Source organism: Hevea brasiliensis, chromosome 11, assembly GCF_030052815.1.
Source record: "Hevea brasiliensis isolate MT/VB/25A 57/8 chromosome 11, ASM3005281v1, whole genome shotgun sequence".
NCBI classification, from domain to species: Eukaryota; Viridiplantae; Streptophyta; class Magnoliopsida; order Malpighiales; family Euphorbiaceae; genus Hevea; species Hevea brasiliensis.
The window spans coordinates 31,142,752-31,168,777 of NC_079503.1; the positions used below are offsets into that span (position 1 = coordinate 31,142,752).

At 35.8% G+C, this 26,026-nt stretch overlaps 1 protein-coding gene across 5 annotated transcripts in view; it reads right to left on the minus strand.

Annotated features, from left to right (window-relative positions):
* The window catches only part of LOC110661564 (phosphatase IMPL1, chloroplastic), a 79,543-nt gene extending 53,770 nt beyond the window's left edge, over window positions 1-25,773 (minus strand). For 2 of the 5 annotated variants that reach the window (XM_021820223.2, XM_021820222.2), the window contains exons 1-3: window positions 25,304-25,758; window positions 24,795-24,862; window positions 23,297-23,430 (exon numbers count right to left, since the gene is read on the minus strand). In XM_021820223.2, coding sequence (XP_021675915.2) covers window positions 23,297-23,430; window positions 24,795-24,862; window positions 25,304-25,630 — 529 coding nt within the window. In that variant the 5' untranslated portion in view covers window positions 25,631-25,758. Of the gene's footprint in view, window positions 1-23,296; window positions 23,431-24,794; window positions 24,863-25,303 lie in introns of all 5 variants that reach the window. The other 3 variants (XM_058130018.1, XM_058130020.1, XM_058130021.1) reach the window with 3 other exon arrangements.
* Window positions 25,774-26,026: the final 253 nt, after the last annotated feature.

The window sequence follows — 26,026 nt, forward strand, 5'->3', positions numbered from 1 at the left end:
AAGAGGTCGGGGGAGAGTTCTTACCTGATCCTCATTCAAACAAAACACGGAGATCGGAGAAAAGTTCTTATCCGAAATCCTTCATCAAATTTTAAACCAAACACCCTAAGAAATCGGGGGAGAGTTCTTACCTGATTCTCGCCTAAATTAAAACAGGGAGATCGGAGGAGAGTTCTTATCCGAAATCTCCCACTCAAAACTCTTAATAAAATATATCTAGAGATCGCGAGAAGTTCCCTGCCCGAGCTCTCTTAACAAAATTCAAACTAAATGATATGACCCCAATACGCAAGACAATTTCACTCAAACACTTATTTACTAAAGGGAAATCTCACGAACTTGTGTTTCTGGGCAACCCAAGATAAGTGAAAAATCAAATATTCCTCATTTTTGCACAAAAGATTAACATCATCACTATCCCAATCCCCTAATTACCCTTTTAATTTACGAAAGTGCATAACACTAAATCTGTTTACCCTCATTGAGGGACGAGGCGAGGTGCCTAACACCTTCCCCACCCGTATATCGACTCCGAACCTAGAATCTCTGTTTTCGAAGTGGTTACTTTTAATTTATTTTCGGTTATGGTTTTCTTTAATTTATCTCAAAATTAAAGTGGCGACTCCTCACTTTTCCCACTTCAGTGAAGAGCTTTCGTCCAGACGACCGCAAAATACCTTGCGACAAACTTTAAGAGTCCTTTAGAGGTTTTACAGGGTACCAATTCCTATACTGTTCCTCCAAAAATCTTTGGGTGTGCTTGTTTTGTTCTTAAGAATAATGTGAGCAAATTAGAGCCTAAAGCTCTTAAATGTGTGTTTGTTGGTTATTCTGGAATCAAAAAGGGATATAAGTGTTATCATCCACCATCAAGAAAATACTTTGTAAGCATGAATGTTACTTTTAGAGAGTCTGAATCTTATTTTTTCACACAGTTACCTCTTCAGGGGCAGCATAGGAAGGAAGAGGTATCTTTTGATATTTTCCTACCTTTTTCTTTACCTATCAGTGATGTTCCTAACCAAGACCAACCACCCAAACCAAAAACCTCAGGGAGATTGGATAGAGAGGATTTGCTAAGGTATACTCGACGGAAAAAGGTAGATATGAGTGTTGATGATGATATAGGGGTTGAGCATGATACCACTGATCAACCTGATGTCCTAGATTCAATTCCTGAACATTTAGAAGAAGGTGAGTATAACACCCCTATTTGCATAGCCTAGTACATTTGACTGTTCTGGTGACCGGTATCGGTCCGGACATATTTAAAGTGATTAGAATCACATCAACGACACCTAGATAAGCTCTGACCGTAAATAATTGGTAATTGCCAAATATTTAAGTATAAAGAAGAAAAACATAACAAAAAAGGTTAAATGAGCCAGGAGTCACAGCGATGAGTGACCTTCCCAGAAAGTGACTGCGAGGTCAGTCTAAACTCAAATTTCAAACCGAAAAATGTGATGCCGCGATTCTTAGAACTATTACGAACACAGTAGAAAAGAGAAAATCACGAAAAAAGAATTTTTAAGCAGGTTAAATAATTAGGTCAGGGATCCGAAAGAAATATCGAATAACTTGCAAACCGGATCAGACCAGCGAGGGGCAAATTGGTCAATTCACCCCAAGAGGTGACTCATGACCTAACTGTGCAATAAAATCGAAGAAAAGAAAATTTTAAAACGTAGAATTAAATTAAAGAAGTATGGGAAAAAAAACAGAAAAAGAAAAGAAAAGAAAATAAATTAATGACCTCATCAAAATGACATCATACATGATATCAAATTGATTTTTAATTTATTTAAATTCTTTGACTAAGTCAATTTAATGATAAAAACACATAAAATTAAAAAGAAAATCCCATCTTCTTCCCTCACCCAAGCTGGCCGAACCTCCTTCTTACTCTTATCTCCATTTGTGTCTACCATTTAAGAGTTATTCAAACTTGAATAACTTGATTTTCTCTCACAAAATCTAACTCTAAACCCTAGTAAGCTTCTAAATTAACCTAGACAAGAAGAGTGAAGAAGAAAAGGAAGGGAGAAAGTGAAGAATTTGAAGAATTGGAATTCAAAGAAAAGGTTAGTGTTTTTCTTTCAATTCTTTCACCATTTTCATGCTTAAGTACTTGAATTAAGTTGAAAATTGATGAATAATTGAAAGAATTATATAAGAAAGGGACCCCATGAATTTCGGCCAGCCCTAGTCCCTTAGGGTTTTGATGATGTTTATGTTAATTAAACATGTTATAATGCTTGAATGAGTGTATAGATATAAATTATAACCTTTGATTTTATGAATTGATTTAAATGGAGAATTAAAATTTGGAAAAAAATTTAGAAAATGATCAAATGATGTAAATGGCTTTAATGGAGGTTGAAAATGGTCAATTGTGACCATTTGTGGTGTGTGTGAATTGCTAGAACCAAGTTTCAATTCGGATTGGTTAGGGTCAGTATGCTGACAGCTTGACCTAGGTCCCTTTCAGGGACCAAAACTGAAAATTTAACAACCCAATTGGTGTGAGGTCAATTGGGAATGAAAATAGACATAAAATGGTACATTTTTCATTTACGAACCATGCTCAGAAAATGACATTAGGATAGTGAACAATTAGGCCAAATCCGGATTTGGGCACACTGCCCTATACAAAAATGACAAAATGAACAGTAGTTACTTAAATGACCATAACTTGGTATAGAAATGTTCAAATGACCTGAATCTTATACCGATGGAAAGCGGAGATATAACTCTATAACTTTCATGAAGAAAACAAACCCAAATTTTGACCATAACCTATCCAAAAAGTCACCTGCAGTCAGCACACCAAAACTACCAATATGCAGAAAATGCCCAGAATTCTGGGTAACACCAAATCTGGCCAGCCCTATTCAAATAGTCATATATTGGGCTACAAAACTCCAAATGGAGTGATTCAAAAAGGAAAATAAAGTTAAGACAATAAGGAACAACTTCTATGAAGAAAACTTAGCCAAATTTTAACAGCAACTTGATCAATGAAACAGTGCAAAACAGGACACCAAATCTGAAATTTGGAAATTTCACCTAAGAGACTTAAAATTTGAGGAAACAACCAAAACCAACAAATTAGGTAACCAAAATATGGTATGTGAGTGAAATTGAAATCCCTATACCTATTAAGCATGAGAAAGTCAATAATTTGACTTGAAATGTGAATAGTAACCCCGAAGTGCAAATTTTAAAGAACGTCAAGTTAAGCATATTAAAGCTAGAAATAAATAGATTTGAATTTCTTTTTGGATTTATGATAAATTGTGATACCGAAACACTATAAAATTGTGTTTCAGTCGAAAAGAATACCGGGAAAGAACCCGAAGCATCGAGTCAAGGCCAAGAGGCGACTCGCATAAGGTTTGTGCACAACATAAAATTTCTCTTTAAATTTCTTTTGCAATTGTATAAAATGAATTATGATTTATTTTGATTGCAACTTTGTGATTGAAATGAACAAATTGTGTTGATCTAAATTGTTGTAAAGTTTAATTGTATGTATTTGATTTGGCAATAAATGTTTAGTAAATTGCTAAGATTGTTTTGAAACCACAGTGTCATGACCATATATTTGAATGCCTTACTAGCATGACAAGTGAGAGGAATTAGTTTTGAATTTTGATTCCCTCTCTGGCTGAAGTGTTGAGGTGTGTGCCAGTAGAGAAAGAAATTGAATGGGTACTCATAGATTAAGCTAACTAGCCTTGTGATTCTCCATAAGCCTCCGGCTATTGAGATGAACATTGTTCTGATGGCATGATATAACTGTGTGTTTTTATTATACTCGTTTTGAGACTGTTTTGAATAAAATTATAAATTGTCTTTTGTATCTACTTTTCATTATTCAGTACTATATTTGAATAAATATGATTTGAATTATGCATAAAATGTCATTTTAGTATGTTGTGCACCACTGAGTTATAGTACTCAGCGATGGCTGTTTATTGTTGTCGCAGATAGAGAGACTAGTGGAGCAGCAGAGTGAGCTGTTGAGGATCTCGAAGCTACATCCTTGAGATTTTGTCAGGTATAATTTTATACCTTGATTGTAATGTTTATTTTGGTGTATATAATTGCATGTACATGTATAAACTGGTCTTGAGCAGTTGTATAAATTTTGTAATAATATTATTTTGGATTTTCTAATGTAAATTGAGTTGATGAATGTAAATTGATTTTTCTTTAATGGAATATGAATGAAGTTATTTAGTATTATTTTTTAGGATAATTGAATTGAGAATTGTTTTGAATTATGGAATTGGTAGAAATGATGTTGATTTGTGTTGTGGTAGTAATTGATTTTGATGAAATGAATTATTGGAAGTGTTTTACAGGTATTTGAATAACTGTTTTTCCCAAATATAGACGGAACTCTGCCAAAATTTTTCCAGAATTTGCATAAAAATAAAAATGGACAAAATTTTAACTAGTCTTTAAACTTCAAGTAAATGTTTTTAATACCTGCTATAAAAGCTCACCACTTTCAAAAAGTAAGAAAATTATTTTAAAATCCTTTGTAGTGTATTTAATAGGTGATCGATAGACGGAGTCGGTAATTCATTAGGTATACTACGGGATCATGTTATGCTTTACAAAGGGGTAAGGTGTGACATGTTTTAGTGGTATCAGAGCGAATTTTTGAAGTACGTTTTGACTTGTGAATTTGTGTCTTTTCTTTGATAAGTACAATTGTTCAATGTCCTTATTTATTACATACAGTACATTACATCATAAATATGAACTAATGGAGGAAAATCTCTTTGTGTTATTTGTTCAGGAGATATCCTAACTCCAAACTGAAATAGAAAAAGGGGATCGCTCAGTTGAGCAGTCAGTAGAGGCTGAGGCCCAAGGGGAAGCACCAGCTCTCCAAAATGTTAGTGGGTCAGTGACACCAGCCCCACAAATGCCACAGTTTCCAGCAAAGTTCGCCCAGCAAATGGCTACAATGTTTCAACAGATGGCTGGGGGTATGCCTGCTCAAGCTCCACTTCAGACTCCTGTGGTGCAACCTCAGGCTCCAGAGCTACAGAATTCAAAGGTACAGTAGACCCTCTAGAGGCAGAGCAGTGGCTGGAGAGAATGGACAGAGTATTCAAAAAACTGCACTACCCAGATGAATTGAAGTTTGAATATTCAGTGTCTTTGCTACAGGGGATGCGTATGACTGGTGGAAGACCATCCCCCACAGCATGGCAGAACCACCAGTATTGACCTGGGACGACTTCATCAGAGAATTCAGACAGAAATATATCCCAGATGCATATGTGAATCAAAAATTACAAGAATTTTTTAGTCTGAAACAAGGCAACAGATTAGTGACAGAGTATGAGAGGGAGTTCTCCCACTTACGCCACTATGCTGGGAGTCTACTGTTTACCAGCAGAGAAAGGTGCAAGAGGTTTGAAACCAGCCTCAAGCCTAGTTTAAGAGTACAAGTGGTCGGCTTTAAATGCAGTAACTTCTCTGAACTAATGTCTCAAGCACTGGAAGTAGAAAGAATTGAATTAGAAGCGATACCAGTGAAAGAGAAATATGAGAAGATTGAGAAATCAAAGAAAGATAAAGGTGAAAAATCGGTTAAGCAAAGTTCCAGTGGCAATACTGGAAAAGAAAGAAATTTAGGGAATCAGGCAGAGGTGGAAGGTTCAGAAAGGGGGTAGATTCTCTAGATAGAGACCCCCTAAGTCTGGTCAGCAGTCGACCAGGGGTTCATATCCTCCCCGCCCCTATGAGACTTATGGCAAGACTCATGGGGGAGAATGCTATTGGGCTACAGGAGCTTATTTTAACTATGGAGGCACGAGCCATCTCGCTAAGGACTACACCATGCACTGAGATTTGGGCGGCTCCTACTCTGCGAAGGGTCTATTGAGTTACGCGCTATCGAGGTTCACAACGGTTAGCGAGAGGAAGAGGCGAAGTAGAGGCAATGCTTACGGCAATCAGTGGCATCATAACGATCGGCACAAGGGAGTGCTCCGGTCAGAGTTTACACGATGAGACAGCGGAAAGAGGCTGAGACTTCCGATATTGTACCCGGTACTTTCTCTATCTCTGATCAGGATGTCTTTGTGTTGTTTGATCCGGGTTCAACCCATTCGTATGTTAGTGCTAGCATAGTTAGTTCTCTTGCTGTTCCTTGTGTTAAGATGAGTTTTGAAGTGCTAGTAACAAGTCCATTAAGACAAGAGGTCAAAGTCAATAGAATGTATAGAGATTGTCCTTTGGTGATCCAAGGACATATTTTTCTGTCAGATTTGATTGAAATGTCCTTCAGAGATTATGATATCATCTTAGACATGGATTGGTTAGCAAGGCATCACGCCATGATTGACTGTAGACTCAAGACAGTCACTTTTGGTCTCCCTCTGTATGGTGATGTGGTAATACATGGGAAAAAACAGTTACTGCCATCAAACATTATTTCGGCTGCACTAGCCAGAAGGATGATCAGAAAGGGGTGTAAAGCATACTTTGGTACATATGATAGACACCCAAATGGGAAGTCCAGTATTGAGAGACATCCCTACTGTATGTGACTTTCCGGATGTATTCCCTGATGAGTTGCCAGGACTACCTCCGGAAAGAGAGGTGCAGTTTGAGATTGATGTTATGCCTGGTGTGGACCCAATCTCCACAACACCATATAGAATGGCACCAGCAAAACTGAAAGAATTGAAAATACAGTTGCAAAAACTGCTTGACAAAGGCTTTATCCGCCCTAGTGTATCACCTTGGGAAGCGCCAATGTTGTTTGTTAAGAAAAAAGATGGCACTCTCCATTTATGTATTGACTATCAGCAGCTGAATAAGGTGACAATAAAGAATAGATATCCTCTGCCCCGCATCGATGACTTGTTTGATCAGTTGAGGGGTGCAGCTGTGCTCTTCAAAATTGACCTGAGATCTGATTATTATCAGCTGAAGGTGCAAGAACAGAGTATCCCTAAAACTGTCTTTAGAACCCGCTATGGCCATTATGAGTTCTTGGTCATGCCATTCGGGTTAACTAATGTTCCGGCTGCTTTTATGGATCTGATGAACACTATTTCAGACCATACCTCGACCAGTTTGTTGTGGTATTCATAGATGATATATTGGTCTACTCGAGGAGTGCAGAGAAGCATGATAGATATCTGCGGATTGTACTGCAGACTTTGAGGGAAAAACAGCTATACACCAAGTTGTCGAAGTGTGAATTTTGGCGGAAAAAAATATCCTTCTTGGGACACATAGTATCGGCAGAGGGCATCAAGGTAGATCCAAGTAAGATAGAAGCTGTCCTTAATTGGAAGCCACCCAGAAATATCACTGAAATTCGCAGTTTTCTGGGTTTAGCTGGATACTACCGCCGATTTGTGAAAGGGTTCTCCGTGTTGGCATTTCCATTTACCAAATTACTTCGAAAAGATGTAAAATTTCAGTGGACTAACAAATACCAGCAGAGTATTGATGAGTTGAAGAAATGTTTGACTGAAGCTCCAGTCCTTACTTTATCTACCCCCGGTAAAGAATACACAGTTTACAGCTATGCTTCTAACAATGGGTTAGGCTGTGTACTGATGCAAGAGCAGAATGTCATTATCTATGCATCACGCCAGCTGAAATCGCATGAAGAAATTATCCAACACATGACTTGGAGCTAGCAGCTATTGTGTTCGCTCTTAAGATCTGGAGACACTATTTGTATGGGGAGAAGTTCTACATCTACACAGATCATAAGAGTTTGAAGTATCTAAACACTCAGAAGGAGTTGAATTTGAGACAGAGAAGATGGTTAGAGTTGATAAAAGACTATGATTGTCTGATAGACTATCAGCCAGGGAAAGCTAATGTGGTGGCTGACGCCTTATGTCGTAAGACTATGGCAAGTCTACGGGTTTCTCCTTTGTCTATGGTACATGAGTTGAGAGTATTGCATGCCAGCTTAGAGATTAATGATGAGGGGCAGACAGCAATTGCATGGCATGTACAGCCAATGTTAATTAATCAGATCAGAATGGCTGCTCAGAATGATCAAAAGCTGTTAGAAGAAGTCAGACAGGACAAGAAACCAGAATTCTCAGTGAGAGATGACGGCCTATTGCTATACCAGGACAGAATGTGCGTTCCTAATGACGTTGACTTAAGATAAATCATTTTGAAGTAAGCACATGAGTCTCCTTTTGCTACACACCCTAGTGGCACAAAAATGTATAAAGGGCTGAAAGAGCACTACTTGTGGATGGATATGAAAAGAGATGTAGCAAAATTTGTTTCCAAATGCCTAACTTGTCAACAAGTAAATGCAGAGCATCAAGTAACAGCTGGTTTGTTACATCCACTACCAATACCGGAATGGAAATGGGAGAGATTAACGATGGATTTTGTAATGGGACTTCCGAGGACACAGAAGAGCCATGATGCAGTATGGGTCATTGTTGACAGACTGACCAAGTTTACTCATTTTCTGCCTGTCCGGATGGACTACAGTTTAGAAAGATTGGCCAAGTTATACATTGATGAGATAGCAAGACTGCATTGAGTGCCAGTATCCATCGTATCAGACAGAGATCCTAAGTTCACTTCTAGATTCTGGGGTAGTCTTCATAGAACCCTAGGAACTAGATTGAACTTCAGCACGGCATTCCACCATAGATAGATGACCAGTCTGAGAGAGTAATTCAGATCTTGGAGGATATGCTACGGGCTTGTGTGATTGAGTTTGAGGGCAGTTGGGACACACTTGCCTTTGATTGAATTTGCTTACAACAACAGCTACTAATCAAGCATTGGAATGCCTCCATATGAAGCTTTGTATGACAGAAAATATAGAACCCCATTGTGTTGGGATGAAGTGGGTAAAAGAAAAATGATTAGGCCTGAAATTGTTCAGCAGACTGAGGAGAAAATCAGATTGATCAGAGACCTACTCAAGGCTACATCAGATCGTCAGAAGTCCTATATTGATCTAAAGAGAAGGGATATTGAATATGCAGTGGGTGACAAAGTATTCCTCAAGGTTTCCCCTTGAAAGAAAATTATGAGATTTGATAGGAAAGGAAAACTGAGTCCTCGTTTCATCGGGCCATATGAGGTTCTGGAGAAAGTGGGTCCTTTGGCATATCGTTTGGCACTACCTCCAGAGTTGGAGAAGATATATAACGTCTTTTATGTATTGATGTTGAGGAGGTATAGATCTGACCCATCTCATGTACTACCAGTGGAAGAAATTGAAGTGAATCCAGACCTCACATATGAGGAAGAACTCATAGAGATTCTGGCATATGAGGTGAAATAGCTACGGAACAAGCAAACACCGTTAGTGCAAATACTATGGAACCATCATTCAGGCCAAGAGGCTACTTGAGAACGAGAGGAGGACATGAGGAGACAGCATCCACAGCTGTTCAGAGACTGATACCAAGTAAAATTTCAAGACGAAATTTATTTTAAAGGGGGGGGGGAGAATTGTAACACCCCTATTTGCATAGCCTGGTACATTTTACTATTCCGATGATTGGTGTCGGTCCGAACAATTAAGGGGATTAGAATCACATCTAAGACACCTAGATAAGCCATGAACGCAAATAATTAGTAATTGCCAAATAGTTAAGTATAAAGAAGAAAAACAGAACAAAAAAAGTTAAATGAGCCGGAGTCACAACTATAGGTGACCTTCCCGGGAAGTGACTGCGAAGTCAGTCTTAACTCAAATTTCGAACTGAAAAATGTGATACCGCGGTCCTTAGGACTATTGCGAACACAGTGGAAAAGAGAAAATCACGAAAAAAAGAATTTTTAAGCAAGTCAAATAATTAGATCAGGGATCAGGAAGAAATATCGAATAACTTGCAAACCGGATTAGACCGGCGAGGGGCAAATTGGTCAATTCACCCCTAGAGGCGACTCATGACCTAACTGTCCAATAAAATCGGAGAAATGAAAATTTTGAAATATAGAATTAAATTAAAAAAAGTATGAAAAAAAAACAAGAGAAAAAGAAAAGAAAAGAAAATAAATTAATGACCTCATCACGATGACATCATGCATGACATCAAATTGATTTTTAATTTATTTAAATTCTTTGACTAAGTCAGTTTAAAGATAAAAACACATAAAATTAAAAAGAAAATATCTTCTTCCCTCACCCAAGCCGGCCGAACCTCCTTCTCACCCTCATCTCCATTTGTGTCCACCATTTAAGAGTTATTCAAACTTGAATAACTTGATTTTCTCTCACAAAATCTAACCCTAAACCCTAGTAAGCTTCTAAATTAACCTAGACAAGAAGAGTGAAGAAGAAAAGGAAAGGAGAAAGTGAAGGATTTGAAGAATTGGAATTCAAAGAAAATGTTAGTGTTTTTCTTTCAATTCTTTCTCCATTTTCATGCTCAAGTACTTGAATTAAGTTGAAAATTAATGAATAATTGAAAGAATTATGCAAGAAAGGGACCCCATGAATTTCGGCCAGCCCTAGTCCCTTAGGGTTTTGATGATGTTTATGTGAATTAAACATGTTAGAATACTTGAATGAGTGTATAGATATAAATTATAACCTTTGATTTTATGAATTGTGTTAAATGGGGAATTAGTGTTCTTAACCTCTTGAAAATTTAGAAAAAAATTTAGGAAATGGTCAAATGATGTAAATGGCCTTAATGGAGGTTGAAAATGGTAAATTGTGATCATTTGTGGTGTGTGTGAATTGCTAGAACCAAGTTTCAATTTGGATTGGTTAGGGTCAGTATGCTGACAGCTTGACATAGGTCCTTTTCAGGGACCAAAACTAGAATTTTCCAGCCCAATTGGTGTGAGGTCAATTGAGAATGAAAATAGACATAAAATGATACATTTTCATTTGAGAACCATGCCCAGAAAATGACATTAGGATAGTGAAAAATTAGGCCAAATCCGGATTTGGGCACACTGCCCTGTACAAAAATGACCAAATAAACAATAGTTACTTAAATGACCATAACTTTGTCTAGAAAGGTCCAAATGACCTGAATCTTATACCGATGGAAAGCTAAGACATAGCCCTACAACTTTTATGAAGAAAACAAACCTAAATTTTGATCATAACCTACCCAAAAAGTCACCTGCAGTCAGCACACCAAAACTGCTAGTATCCAGAAAATGCCCAGAATTCTGGGTAACACTAAATCCGACCAGCCCTATTCAAATAGTCGTATCTTTGGCTACAAAACTCCAAATTGAGTGATTCAAAAAGGAAAATAAAGTTAAGACAATAAGGAACAACTTCTATAAAGAAAACTTAGCCAAATTTCAACGGCAACATGATCAATGGAACAGTGCAAAACAGGACACCAAATCTGAAATTTGGAAATTTCACCTAAGAGATTTAAAATTTGAGGAAACAACCAAAACCAACAAATTAGGTAACCAAAATGTGGTATGTGGGTGAAATTGAAATCCCTATACCTATTAAGCATGAGAAAGTCAACAATTTGACTTGAAAAGTGTTGTGAATAGTAACCCCGAAGTGCAAATTTTAAAGAACATCAAGTTAAACATATTAAAGCTAGAAATAAATAGATTTGAATTTCTTTTTTGATTTATGATAAATTGTGATACTAAAACACTGTAAAATTGTGTGTTTCAGTCGAAAAGAATACCGGGAAAGAACCTGAGGCATCGAGTCAAGGCCAAGAGGCGACTCGCATAAGGTTTATGCACAACATAAAATTTGTCTTTAAATTTCTTTTGCAATTGTATAAAATGAATTATGATTTATTTTGATTGCAACTTTGTGATTGAAATGAACAAATTGTGTTGACCTAAATTGTTGTAAAGTTTAATTGTATGTGTTTGATTTAGCAATAAATGTTTAGTAAATTGCTAAGACAATTTTGAAACCATAGTGCCATGACCATATATTTGAATGCCTCACTAGCATGACTAGTGGGAGGAATTAGTTTTGAATTTTGATTCCCTCTCTGGCTAAAGTGTTGAGGTGTGTGCTAGTAAAAGAAGAAATTGAATGGGTACCCATAGATTGAGCTAGCTAGCCTTATGATTCATCATAAGCCTCCGGCTATTGAGATGAACATTGTTATGATGAGATGATATAACTGTGTGTTTTTATGAAACTTGTTTTGAGAATGTTTTGAACAAAATTATAAATTGTCTTTTGTATCTACTTTTCATTGTTCAGTACTATATTTGAATAAATGTGATTTGAATTATGCATAAAATGTCATTTTAGTATGTTGTGCACCACTGAGTCATAGTACTCAGCGATGGCTGTTTATTGCTGTTGCAGATAGAGAGACTAGTGAATGAGCAGAGTGAGCTGCTGAGGATTTCGGAGCTACATCCTTGAGATTTTGTCGGGTATAATTTTATATCCTGATTGTAATGCTTATTTTGGTGTATGTAATTGTATGTACATATATAAACTGATCTTAAGCAGTTCTATAGATTTTGTAATAATATTATTTTGGATTTTCTAATGTAAATTTTAGGTTGATGAATGTAAATTGATTTTTCTTTAATAGAATATGAATGAAGTTATTTAGTATTATTTTTGAAGATAATTGAATTGAGAATTATTTTGAATTATGGAATTGGGAGAAATAATGTTAATTTGTATTGTGGTAGTAGTTAATTTTGATGAAATGAATTATTGAAATGTGTTAGAACAAAAAAGGGTATCTATTAGGTACATACAAGTATTGAGAGATATGTATGAAGGAACAACTACTATTGTGCGCATAGTGGAAGGGGACACAAGAGATTTTCCGATCTCAATTGGATTACACCAAGGATCAGCCATAAGCCATTATCTTTTTACATTAGTTTTAGATGAACTGACGAAACATATACAAGAGAGTATTCCTTGATGTATGATGTTTGCAGATGATATTGTTCTGATAGATGAGACATGAGAAGGAGTCAATAGAAAACTAGAACTTTGGAGAAGTACTCTAGAGTCAAAGGGTTTTAAGTTAAGTAGAACGAAGACAGAATACATTCATTGCAAGTTCAGTGAAGGCCAAACTGGTGATAGGGAAGGAGTTAGTTTAAATGGAGTGGTACTGTTCCAAAGTAATCACTTTAAATATCTAGGCTCAGTCCATCAAGTAGATGGGGGATGTGAGGAGGATGTTAGTCATAGGATTAAAGCCGGATGGTTGAAGTGGAGACGTGCCACGGGAGTTTTATGTAATCGTAAGATTCCCAATAAAATGAAAGGAAAATTTTACCGTACAGCCATACGATCGGCTATGTTATATGGTAGTGAGTGTTGAGCACTGAAAGAGTCATATGCATCTAAGATAAGAGTTGCAGAGATGAGAATATTAAGGTGGATGAGTGGCCATACTAGACTAGATAAAGTCCGTAATGAGAGTATTAGAGAAAAGGTAGGAGTGGTGCCAATTGAAGATAAGTTGAGAGAAGGGAGATTGATGTGGTTTGGTCATGTGAAGCGTAAACATACGGAGGCTCCAGTTAGACAAGTAGAGCACATTAGGTTAGAGGATAGAAAGAAAAAAAGGGGTAGACCTAAATTGACTTGGAGGATAGTAGTACAACATGACCTAGAAGCATTACACATTTCTGAGGATTTAACCCAAAATCGTTCAGAGTGGAAAAAGCGAATCCATATAGCCGACCCCAAATTTTTGGGATAAAGACTAAGTTTGAGTTAAGTTGAGTATAGAAGGCACTCTGCCGAAATTTTTTCAAAAATTTGCGTAAAAATAAAAATGGACAAAAATTTTAACTAGTCTTTAAACTTCAAGTAAATGTTTTTAGTATCTGCTATAAAAGCTCACAACTTTCAAAAAGTAAGAAAATTGTTTTAAAATCCTTTATTGTGTATTTAATGGGTTATCGGTAGATGGAGTCGGTAATTCATTAGGTATACTACGGGATCATGTTATGCCTTACAGAGGGGTAACGTGTGACAGTGAGTTTCCTTTGATTCTTAATAATCCAGACTCTAGCCCTAATTCTTCTACTAAGGATCTTGATATTCCCATTGCCATCAGAAAAGCAGTTAGATCTTATACTAAATATCCTATTTCCAAATTTGTGTCCTATGACTCTTTGTCTCCCTCCTATAGAGCCTTTTTATTGTCTGTTTCTTCTGTATCGATACCACAAGATTGGAAGGAGGCATACCTTGATCCACACTGGAAGGCAGCTATGGTTGAAGAGATGAAAGCTTGGCAAAAAATGGAACATGGGATCTTGTTGACTCTTCATTAGAAAAGAAACCAATGGGACGTAAATGGGTTTTCACAGTAAAAACACATGGCAAATGGATCAATTGAAAGATACAAGGCTAGACTAGTAGCAAAGGGCTATACACAGACTTATGGAGTTAATTATGAAGAGACATTTGCATCTGTTGCAAAGATGAATACCATCAAAGTGTTGCTATCCTATGCAGCCAATCTTGAGTGGGATCTTCAACAGTTTGATGTTAAAAATGCCTTTTTACATGGAAATCTGGAATAAGAAGTCTATATGGAAATTCCTCCAGGTTTTGATGATGTTAAGAGTAAAAGGAAGGTTTACAGGTTGAAGAAAGCCTTATATGGTTTGAAAGAGTCACCAAGGGCGTGGTTTGATAGATTCAGTAAAGCAATGATTTCCTTTGGCTATCATCAAAGCAATGCTAATCATACCTTATTCATAAGACATTTTAGAGGTAAGATCACTTTTCTTATTATCTATGTGGATGATATAGTTGTGACAGGAGACAATAGGGAGAAAATTGGTCGATTGAAAACTCTCTTAGCCCAAGAGTTTAAAATTAAGGATTTGGGAAAGCTGTGGTATTTTCTTGGAATTGAAGTTGCTAGATCTGATAAAGGGATTTTTATCTCCCAAAGAAAATACATCCTGGATTTGTTAAAAGAAACTGGCATGTTAGGGTGTAAACCCGTAGACACTCCTATTGAAAATGTAGAAAGAGATGATTCTCTTTAATTTTAATTAATCTGTACATGTGTATATATATATACAATTGATTCCTATAATTGTGTTTTACTAATTAGGAAGAAATTCTAAATAAGAAATCCTAAATAGAAATACAGAATATACAGAGAAATAATACAGTGATTGACTTTCCATAACACTCCCCCTCAAGTTGGAGCATAAATGTTAATCATGCCCAACTTGTTACAAATGTAGTCAATCCTAGCTCCATTCAGAGCTTTTGTAAAAATATCTCCTAACTGCTCTCCAGTTTTGATGTGTCCTGTTGAGATGATCTGTTGTTGAATATTTTCACGAACAAAGTGACAATCAATCTCAATATATTTGGTCCGCTCATGAAACACCGGATTAGAAGCAATATGGAGAGCAGATTGATTATCACACCACAATTTCGCAGTCAGTGAGGTCTTAAAACCTATCTCATCTAGTAATTGAAGTATCCATATTACCTCACATACTGATTGTGCCATGGCTCTGTATTCGGATTCAGCACTAGATCGAAAAACTACACTCTGCTCCTTGCTTCTCCAAGACACCAAATTTCCTCCAACAAAAACGCAATATCCAGTAGTTGACCTCCTGTCAACCTTAGATCCAGCCCAGTCAGCATCTGAAAAACATTCAACATTCAAATGCCCATGATTACCATATAACAAACCTCTTCCTGGAGCACCCTTCAGATAATACAAGATTTATCCCAAGGCTTCCCAATAAGCAACAGATGGGGAAGACATAAACTGACTTACCACACTAACGGCATAAGCAATGTCAGGACGAGTAACTGTAAGGTAGTTCAATTTTCCTACCAATCTCCTGTATCTCTTTGGATCTTCAAACAACTCACTATCCCCTGCTAATAGTTGTAAATTTGGAGTTATTAGTGCACTACAAGACTTAGCACCTAATTTTCCTGTCTCTGTCAATAAATCGAGGACATATTTTCTTTGAGATAAGAAAATACCCTTCTTACTTCTCATAACTTCAATACCCAAGAAATACTTTAACAATCCCAAGTTTTTAGTCTGAAACTGGGTTTGGAGGAAGGTTTTAAGAGATGAAATACCTGCAGAGTCACTCCTAGTGATGACAATGTCATCCACATAGACTACCAGGAGAATTAGACCAGCCTCAGATTGCCTATAAAATACTAAATGATCATACTTACTCTTTTGCATACCAAATTCTTGTACTGCTTCACTGAATCTCCCAAATCAGGCCCTAGGACTTTGTTTCAAGCTGTAAAAAGACTTCCGAAGTCTACAAACTTTACTCAATTCCCCCTGAGCAACAAACCCAGGTGGTTGCTCCATATATACCTCCTCCTGAAGATCATCGTGAAGGAAAGCATTTTTGATATCCAATTGGTGCAAGGGCCAATCATATGTAGCTGCTAAAGAGATAAACAAAAGAACAGAAGTAAGTTTAGCTACAGGAGAAAAAGTGTCAAAGCAATCAACTTCATATGTCTGAGCATATCCTTTTGCTACAAGGCGTGCTTTTAACCTAGCCACAGAACCATCAGGATTTACCTTTACTGTAAATACCCATTTGCAACCAATAGCTTTCTTACCAGTGGACAAAGACAATATTTTCCATGTACCATTAGCATCTAAAGCCTCCATTTTCTCTTCATAGTAGCACACCAGCCAGGATGAGACAGTGTCTCACCAACAGTATTAGGGATTGGAACAGAGTCTAAAGAAGTAACAAAACACTGAAAACAAGAACACAATTGATTATAAGAAACAAAAGAAGAGATAGGGTAAGTACATGAACGTTTACCTTTATGAAGAGCAATGGGTAAGTCTATATCAGAATCATGATCAGTATGAGGTACAGGATCTCCCAACAAAGTAGCTGGTGGAGGATCTGAGTCAGGAATCTCCAATCTCTTGGAATAAACAACGGGAGATCGAGTAGATCTAAAGACAGAAGGAACAGGCTATGAGAGAGGACTAGACATTAGTTGGACAGTATATATTAAGAGATCATCCTCCTCCCCCTGACTCTCATACACAGATGATTGAGAAAAAATGGGGTGGACTCAAAAAATGTAACATCTGCATAAACAAGATAACGATTAAGAGTAGGAGAGAAACAGCGGTACCCTTTTTGTAACCAACCGGGAGTACCCAAGGAAGACACATTTGAGAGACTTTGGATCCAATTTAGTAACCTGTGGACGAACATCACGCACAAAACAGGTACAACAAAAAATACGGGGTTCAACAGGGAATAAAAATTTTGTAGGAAACATAGCAGTATAATGAATATCCCCATTAAGGACAGAAGACGGCATATGATTGATCAAAAAATATGCCGTAGAAACTCTATCCGCCCAAAAGTGTTTAGAAACTTTCATCTGAAAAAGAAGAGCACGAATTACCTCAAGAAGATGCCAATTTATTCTTTCAGCCACGCCATTTTGGAATGGGGTATCCACACAGAAAGACTGATGAAGAATGTCATTTTGTGTCATATAAGACTGATATTTTGCTGAAAAGTATTCTTTGGCATTGTCACTTCTTAATATGCGCACAGAAATATTAAATTGAGTTTTGATTTCATTACAAAAGGCACAAAAGATAGAAAACAACTCAGAATGATTCTTCATTAAATATAACCAAGTAACACGAGAGTAATCATCAACAAAAGTAACAAAATAACGAAATCCAGTTTTAGAAGTAACAGAATAAGGACCCCAAATATCAGAATGAACTAACTCAAAAAGGGATGAAGCCCGTTTATTGACTCTAGATACAGAAAGCAAACAATGATGTTTTGCAAACTGACACGACTCACATTCTAGTACTGATAAAGATTGAAACTGAGGACATAGCTTCTTCATGGTAGACAAAGAAGGATGGCCCAATCTACAATGAGCTTCAAGAGGTGTTAAGGTACTGGAGCAAACAAGCGACCGCAGTACATGATTTTCCAGAATGTAGAGACCACCTGACTCACGTCCTCTACCAATAATCTGCTTCGTCGTAAGATCCTGAAACAAACACTGGTCAAGAAAAAAGAAAACAGAACAATTTATAGTACGAGTAAGTTTACTAACAGAAAGTAGATTAAAAGAGAATTTTGATAGACATAAAACAGATGACAAAGAAATTGACGAAATCGGGTTCGCAGTTCCAGAACCCATGACACAAGAAGTAGAATCATCAGCTAAAGTAACAGTAGAGGAGGAAGTGAGATTAGACTGAAAAGCAAATAGAAGACTAAAATTACCTGTCATGTGATCTATCGCACTAGAATCAATAACCCATTTGGATGAGGAAGACACAAGGCATGTAGTGGATTTACCTGACTCAGCGATCGCAGTGACAGGGGAACTGATAGGCTTTAGAGATGCCTGATACTGGGAAAACTGTGCAAAATCCTCTGCAGATACCAAAATAGTTTTCTCAGAGGAAGATACTGTAGAATCCTCTGCTGCCATATTTGTCATCTGTGATCGCTGATTTTTCCTCTGAAGTTGCGGACAATTATATTTTGTATGGCTAGGCTCATGGCAATAATAACAAATGACTCCTTTTGAGTCCTGATTATAACTAGCCTCTCCATTACGCTGATTACTTCTGTTGCCTGTAATTCCTCCTCTACTTCCTCTTCTATTACCCTGTTGTCCATTTGGATTACGGCTAATAAGAGCACTATTGGCAGGCTGTGAAGATTGGGTACTCTCTGTACGAAGGACTCGTGTGAACGTTTCATGTAAAGAGGAAATCTCAGAACTAGAGAGAATCTAAGATTTAGCAGTCTCATATTCTAAAGGAAGGCCTACAAGAAAACTCATAACAGCCAGTTGCTCTCGTTGGGCCTACTGAACTTTCACATCAGGATTAAAACACAACAGTACATTAAATTCCTCATATACCCGTTTAAAATCCATAAAATAAGCCGTGAGAGACTTATCCTCTTTCTCAGCACGGTAGAATTCCTTACAAACATCATAAATACAGGAGATAATACAGAAAATCTAAGTAATCTATCAATTCCTTAACAAATTCATAGTGATTAATTAAACTAATTACCTCACTGTGAATCGAGTTCCGAAGCTGCAAAAACAACCGAACATCCTCCCTTAGCCAAGTTTGTCATGTATCATCCATAGGTGGATCTTTAGTAAGGTGATCATCCTTATCAATGCTACGCAAATAGACCCTAACAGTCTTACTCCACTCCAGGTAATTCGAATCATTAAGTTTGTGTTCCGTGATCTTAGTCATCACTAGAATCACATCATAAATAACATTCTTATTGTCTTCCATTTGTTGAGACAAAGAAAACTAACCGAAATGCTAATCCAAAGTGCTTACAGTAGCAAAATAACCCAAAATCACAAATCAATCAAATACCGAAATAGGATCTGAGAGCCAAACCTCAGAAGTCCTTCACACAATGGTGGAATGAGGGGGTTGAGGCGACGCCGGCGATGTTGATCGGAGTCGAAACGGCCGGTCGGCGGCCAAAGTCTCTCCTGAGCTGGGTGGTGAGAACAAATAGTCACCCTAGATAGATGACCTGCTCTGATACCATGTAGAAAGAGATGATTCTCCTTAATTTTAATTAATCTGTACATGGGTATATATATACAATTGATTCCTATACTTGTGTTCTACTAATTAGGAAGAAATCCTAAATAAGAAATCCTAAATAGGAATACAGAATACAGAATATAAAAAGAAATAATATAGTGATTGACTTTCCATAACAGAAACTAACCATAAGTTACAAGCTGGTGTTGGTGAGTTAGTTGACATGGAGAGATATCAAAGGTTGGTTGGGAGGTTAATTTATCTCTCACATACTAGGCCAGATATAGCCTATGCAGTAAGCCTAGTAAGCCAGTATATGCACGACCCTCGGATATCTCATTGGGAGGCTGTGTTGCGTATTATCAGATATATGATGTCTATGCCCGAGAAAAGTATGCTTTTCTCTAAACATGGTCATTTACAGATAGAAGTTTTTACAGATGCAAATTGGGCAGGTTCTCTTGATGACAGAAGGTCAACCTCGGGATATTGTACATATGTTGGAGAAAATCTTGTTACTTGGAGAAGCAAGAAACAAAGTATGACTGCTAGATCAAGTGCAGAAGCTGAGTATAGAGCCATGGCACAGGGAATTTGTGAACTAATATGGTTGGAAAAGTTGATGAAAAAATTTAAGTTGTCAGAAACAAATAGCTCATCCTTGTTTTATGATAATAAAGCTGCTATTAATATTGTCCACAATCATGTTCAGCATGATAGAACCAAACACGTAAAAATTGATCGACACTTCGTAAAAGAAAAGGTAGTAGATGGCTCGTTAACTATTGAGTATATAGCTTCAAAAGAGCAACTAGCTGATGTGTTCACCAAGGGTCTCAGCAGCAAAGTTTTTCATACTTTAGTTTACAAGTTTGGCATGTGTGATATCTATGGACCAACTTGAGGGGGAGTGTTAGAATTCATATAATTATTGGGTGTATCAGTAATTATAGGTGTATCAGTAATTATAGGAAACTTATGTATTTAGAATCCTTGTAATTAGCTAGGCATCCTTGAAATTAGCTAGGTATCCTGCAATTAGCTAGGTCTTTATTTAGTTTCCTTTTGTATTTGTAACTCACCCTATATAAATAGGGAACCTTGTATATGGTTATACAATAAGAAGAAAAATTATTTTTCCTCCAAATTTACTGTTCTCAACAAAATTTATTAATTTGTAATTATTAGCATACAAATAAGGGAAATCAGATGTGTTTTTAGACAACTTACAATTTATCCTTGCATAGCTTAATTAGCTATAATGAAATCAATTGCATACATATATAATTATTAACTACAAGTATATTATTTAATATACCTTTTAGCTATTCCTTAATTATATAGTCTTTGACTAGAAAGTACATGTATAATTAAAAACAATATAATTAAGTACTACAAAGTATATCATATAATACATTAACGAATTAATAATTAAGTACCATATGGTGATCTAATACCTTTATAACAAAAATTCTTAAGAAAAGATGGAAGAATGAAAAATAGTATTAAGTTTTATATAGTCCATAATTATAATCATTCTATGTATATATATGCAATTGCACAGACACATATTTTACAATCTTAATTGCATATAAATATATATAATTATATTGAAATAATATAATAAAGGATGAACCAATGCATGAAATATATCAAGCTTATGAGCTCTAAAGAGGGTCGACGCACGCAGCCTTACCAATGCTTTGCATCTAAGCTATTCACGTGGTTCAAACTTGTGATCTCCAGGTCACAAAGAGAGTAACTTTTGTGTTACACTAAAGCCACCATCATATTGAAATAACATAATATATCTAAAAAAATCTTAGAAAAATATATGTATAAAATAGGTTCTTCGATCCAGTATGGTTTTGGTTTAGTTATTGATTAAGAACCAAAACCAAACCAAAATAGTAAAATAAGTTTGGGGTGATACGGTTCAATTCTTTTTTTTTTTTTTTTCGATTCTTTTTAGTTCGGTTCGGTAGAACCAAAAACCGTGCACACCCCTTGTCTAGAAGATTAAGAAACTGTGAAGGAAATTCATTAGTTTCATTTAGACCATTAAAGCAACCAAGAAAAGGGAAGTAGAAGACCATTATGGTTAGACAAAACAAAATTCATAAGATTAAGAAAATATGAAGGGAATTCATTAGTTTCATTTAGAGCATCAAAGCAACCAAGAAAACAAGAAGTAGAAGATCATTATGGACCATCACACAAAGTAAAAAATAACAGCCATTATTGACTCTATGAAGAGACTCTAAAGTAAATTGTCAGATAGGAATTCTGAAGAGTAGAGAAACTTGGAAACTGGTTCACCTTATTGTTTCACAACTCAATGTTGGGAAAGAAGTTTTTTTTTTTTTTTAATTCTAATATTTTGTTAGAAAATAAAATAGTTCAAAAGAGAAAACAAAACAACAATGTTTCATTACTAGTCAGACCTTAGCTTTGGCCACAAAATAAAACTTGCACTTTGACGGTACAGATTTGGCCTTTATGTCAATTTTACTTTCACAAGATAAACTGGTCATTGACATTTTGTTTTATAAGGACATAATACTAAATTGATGGTATACGATACTAGGATTTACTCGTCATTTTGAAAATGCTTAAGGGATGATACTTTTTATTCTTTCAAGAATGGATAAAGCTCTGTTTATATAACTGCAATGCCATCCTTTCCTATCAGTTATAAGTTACATCACAAAGAACTAAACTAGCGTATCAACAAACAGGTCAATTAACTGTAACCAACTTCAGTTCTTAACAACTCAGGTCCACCAGCAACAACTAAATAATGTTGGCTTTCATTAGTAAATGGCTACTGCTGTTATTCAACTCACAACTTTAAGAATTATTGCTGCTGCTAAGTGCTACCTTAACCGGATCCAACATCTTAGCAAAATCTGGAATTTGAGACAAGAACACAAAGTTTGATAGCATGATGAGATAGGTAACGTTCAATATGTTTTGGTTTAATAATTTTGTAGTGATCAAATTATAGAATGAGTAGAATGTATTAAGAAATTCCCAACAAATGGAAATAACAATTAATAAGAAAAGGTTAAGTCTTGAACTGGGTCCCACCCAAAATAGCCTTCATTTTGCTGTGGACTAAGGAAACAGACCTTCAAGTGAGTAAAGAGTGCTTGCAAGCGAAACTTTACTCATCATAAATGCATGAATGGTTGCTTTATCTTAATTTTCATAGCCAATCATTGATATACAACTTGAATAAAAGAAAAGAAGCAGAAGCAGAAAAGAAGAAGAAAGATTATTCCAGGCATTCCATAATGAAGTATACACCTATAAATAAGCTGCAGCAGATGGATCTACACATACTATTTCTACAGCTCATGCTAATTATTTCTAGAATCAAAGAGCATAAATTATTAGAATTTTATAGGTTCTGATAACCAAAAATAAACATCACAGTAAGTTGTAGCAGACAGGTGTAAGAAAACCACTTCTCTCTGAATGGTCCTTCACCCTTCAACTTGAAGGCTTTGGAGAAAAGCCCAAAGTGAACAAGCGACAAGGAGGAAGATGCATACCTCTTAATCATAAAGGCAAAACTACAAATAACAATACAATTTATTACCAGACTAAGAGTTAATATTAAGAATCGAGGATAAAATCTTGATATGCCTCATAACCCGATTGAAAAAAAAAATTATATATATATATATATATATATATAAAGAAAAGCAAAAAGGACAAGAAGAATAAGGAAAGTATGGTTGGAAGAGGCAAACCTAGAGGATCAATGCACCAGAGATAATCAGATAATGTATCTCCTATGACACCTCCCTCCTCACCAAGAATAAGGTGATCTGCAAAATTCTTTCTAACGACTTCCAATATTGCAGCCTCACTCATTTTGTCTGTGCTGCAAGTAAATTTGTATTAACTTAGTGAATCTTGTCTGGATTTAGCTCCAGTATCTGAATGATTAAGAACACAAACAATGAGTAATCTAATTGAAATTTTTTTAAGAGAATGGTTTCTTAGCTTGTACAGCAGTGAATCTCACCTGTTCTAACACATCTAACAATACAACCAAATAGCCAGCAGCCATTATGTGCATCATATTTTAAGACTATAATTCACATATAGTCACAGGCTACAATTGATAAACTAAAGAAAAGAAAACTTGCACAGAAAATTGGTTGCTTTCATGGATGAAAATTTCCAAAAACAAATGTGACACAACTATTAGAACAAACATTAACTCCAACATAAATTGCTATCCTTAGGAAAGATACATAAGAAAAGAAAAGCAAGACATTGTTTAAAAGTGGAAAAAAATGATTTAGCATCACACCAAAATACAAATAAATTGATCCTAAATAAAATAGAATGGAATAAATGGATCCAAATAGCTACCCACATTATTGTCTATAACTAAGGATTAGCTAAGACGAGTACACTGAGATTACTTATAAGCCAATTTAACATTATCTAAACATATTTTGCAAAAGTAACCCCTTAGATGTTTTGGCCAAAGGTCATCAAAAACTACTTCTAAGGTGCTTCTAGAATGCTTTGGCCACAAAAAATCCCAAAAGCCCTCAAAGAAAATTTATAGCAAAGGGGTGTTTTTACTAAAAGTAAAAATAACAGTTATCCCAAGCAAAACCTTAAATGTAGTATAGGCCCCCTATTTAGAATCCCCCTTCTTATCATTCTCGGTCAATTGAATTCTCAACAAAATACAAGAATTTGATTGAAAAAAGAAAAGCATGCATAGTGTAAAAAATTAAAAAAAAAATTATTGTAAAAGTTTTGAAGTTGACTCAAAATTCTCTCATTGTTCCAATAGAATGCACAATCAACAGCTACAATGTGTTTCCAGAAACCTATTAGCAAACAAATAAGAAAGGAATGCTCTAAAGTATAAAATTTTTATCTGTAGAAAATGCATAGACAACTTTAATTCTTAGAAATTAATAGGGGTTTTGAAATTAAAATGCTTAGCATTTACAAATAAATAAAAGCACTGTATGTATAGCATAAAGCAACCATATCAGTCCAATTACAGTTATGATTCGTAAACGCAAATAGGCAAGTTTATCACAGATGCATGTGCAATTAATCCAAGCAGAAACTAAGATTTATAATTATATGTGACCAATAAACAGAAATCTTTAGTTATCTTCTATCTCATAAAATTTCTACACTTTGCTCTTTAAGATTGCAACATTGTTTGCTGCAAATTATGAGTGAGATCAGAAAACTTTGATGAGTCCTTACTCAGTCACCAAGTCAGTAAGTCCTTTATATGAGATATTTCGAGGCTTATTGACTGCTTCCATCACCACCTGGATTGAGGTAAAAAAAAAAAAAAGGGGGCTTTTGGCAACCACAAGGAGGCATTAAAAATTACAAATATGACATTCTAGTTCAGAAGTTGCCTTAAAATAACTGTGGCAGAATAAGCCACAAAACCAAAACAGTTTAATTCCAAGAATTGATAACATAGTCATGCAAGAAATCAACTTACTTCAAATTACACATATTAGTACATGTATAGCTCATATTTGTGCAAAGCAGGTTAATTCTTTATTTTTGTCCTTTCAAAAAACCAAAATACTTAAACTTTGAAAAATTGAATATAATTCTTCTTTTTATTTTCAGCCTGAAACTCATGCTTTAGAAAAATTGAAACAATCGAATGAAAATAGCAGACACAAGAAAGAATCAAAAAGAATATCATCAGGGTTTTATCTCACAGTTCAAAGAACAGAACTATAAAACCAAACCTCAGCACCGGTCTTAGCAGCAGTCTCAACCACTTGAATGAGCTGGCTAGGTGGTATGGGTCCAGCTGAATTGGCAGCCACTTTGGGATACTGCCTTTGATTAGGAAGCTCAGATAACACTGCCTTTGTAGGTAAATTCTTTGCAGATAAATTCCTTCTTGTTGGTGCCGCCTTGAAGCGAATTCCGCCATTCACCATGGCACATTGGCAATTTTCACTGAATCTCTGTGAAACACACTTTTTTAGGTGATGAAAAGATGAAACTGATCTGGGTAAGTGAGAAAATCTAAGAGGGATGTTTGTTGAAAATACTAGCGATCTGCCCATTTGAAAGCAAATAGAGGAAGACGATTTTCAGGGCCTCGTCTAAGACTCTGTTTGGTGTTGAGTTGCAGTGAGTTTGGTGCCACAGGCTTTTTGTCTTGGTGTCTAAAGCATCCTATGAGTGTCGCTATGTATCAGCTTGTCAATATATATGCCTAACATGTCTAACGGGAAAAAATAAAAGGTTGAATAACTATTTACTCAGATATTAATTCGATTTCGACAAATATGTATATATATATATATATATATATATATATATATATATATATATATATATATATATATTCGTTGATTTATTTACAAATTAAATTAATTATCAATAAAGTTAAATATTTGAAATACAGTAAAATTATAAAAGATAACCCTTTCGTCAATAAATTTTCTTTGAAAATTTTC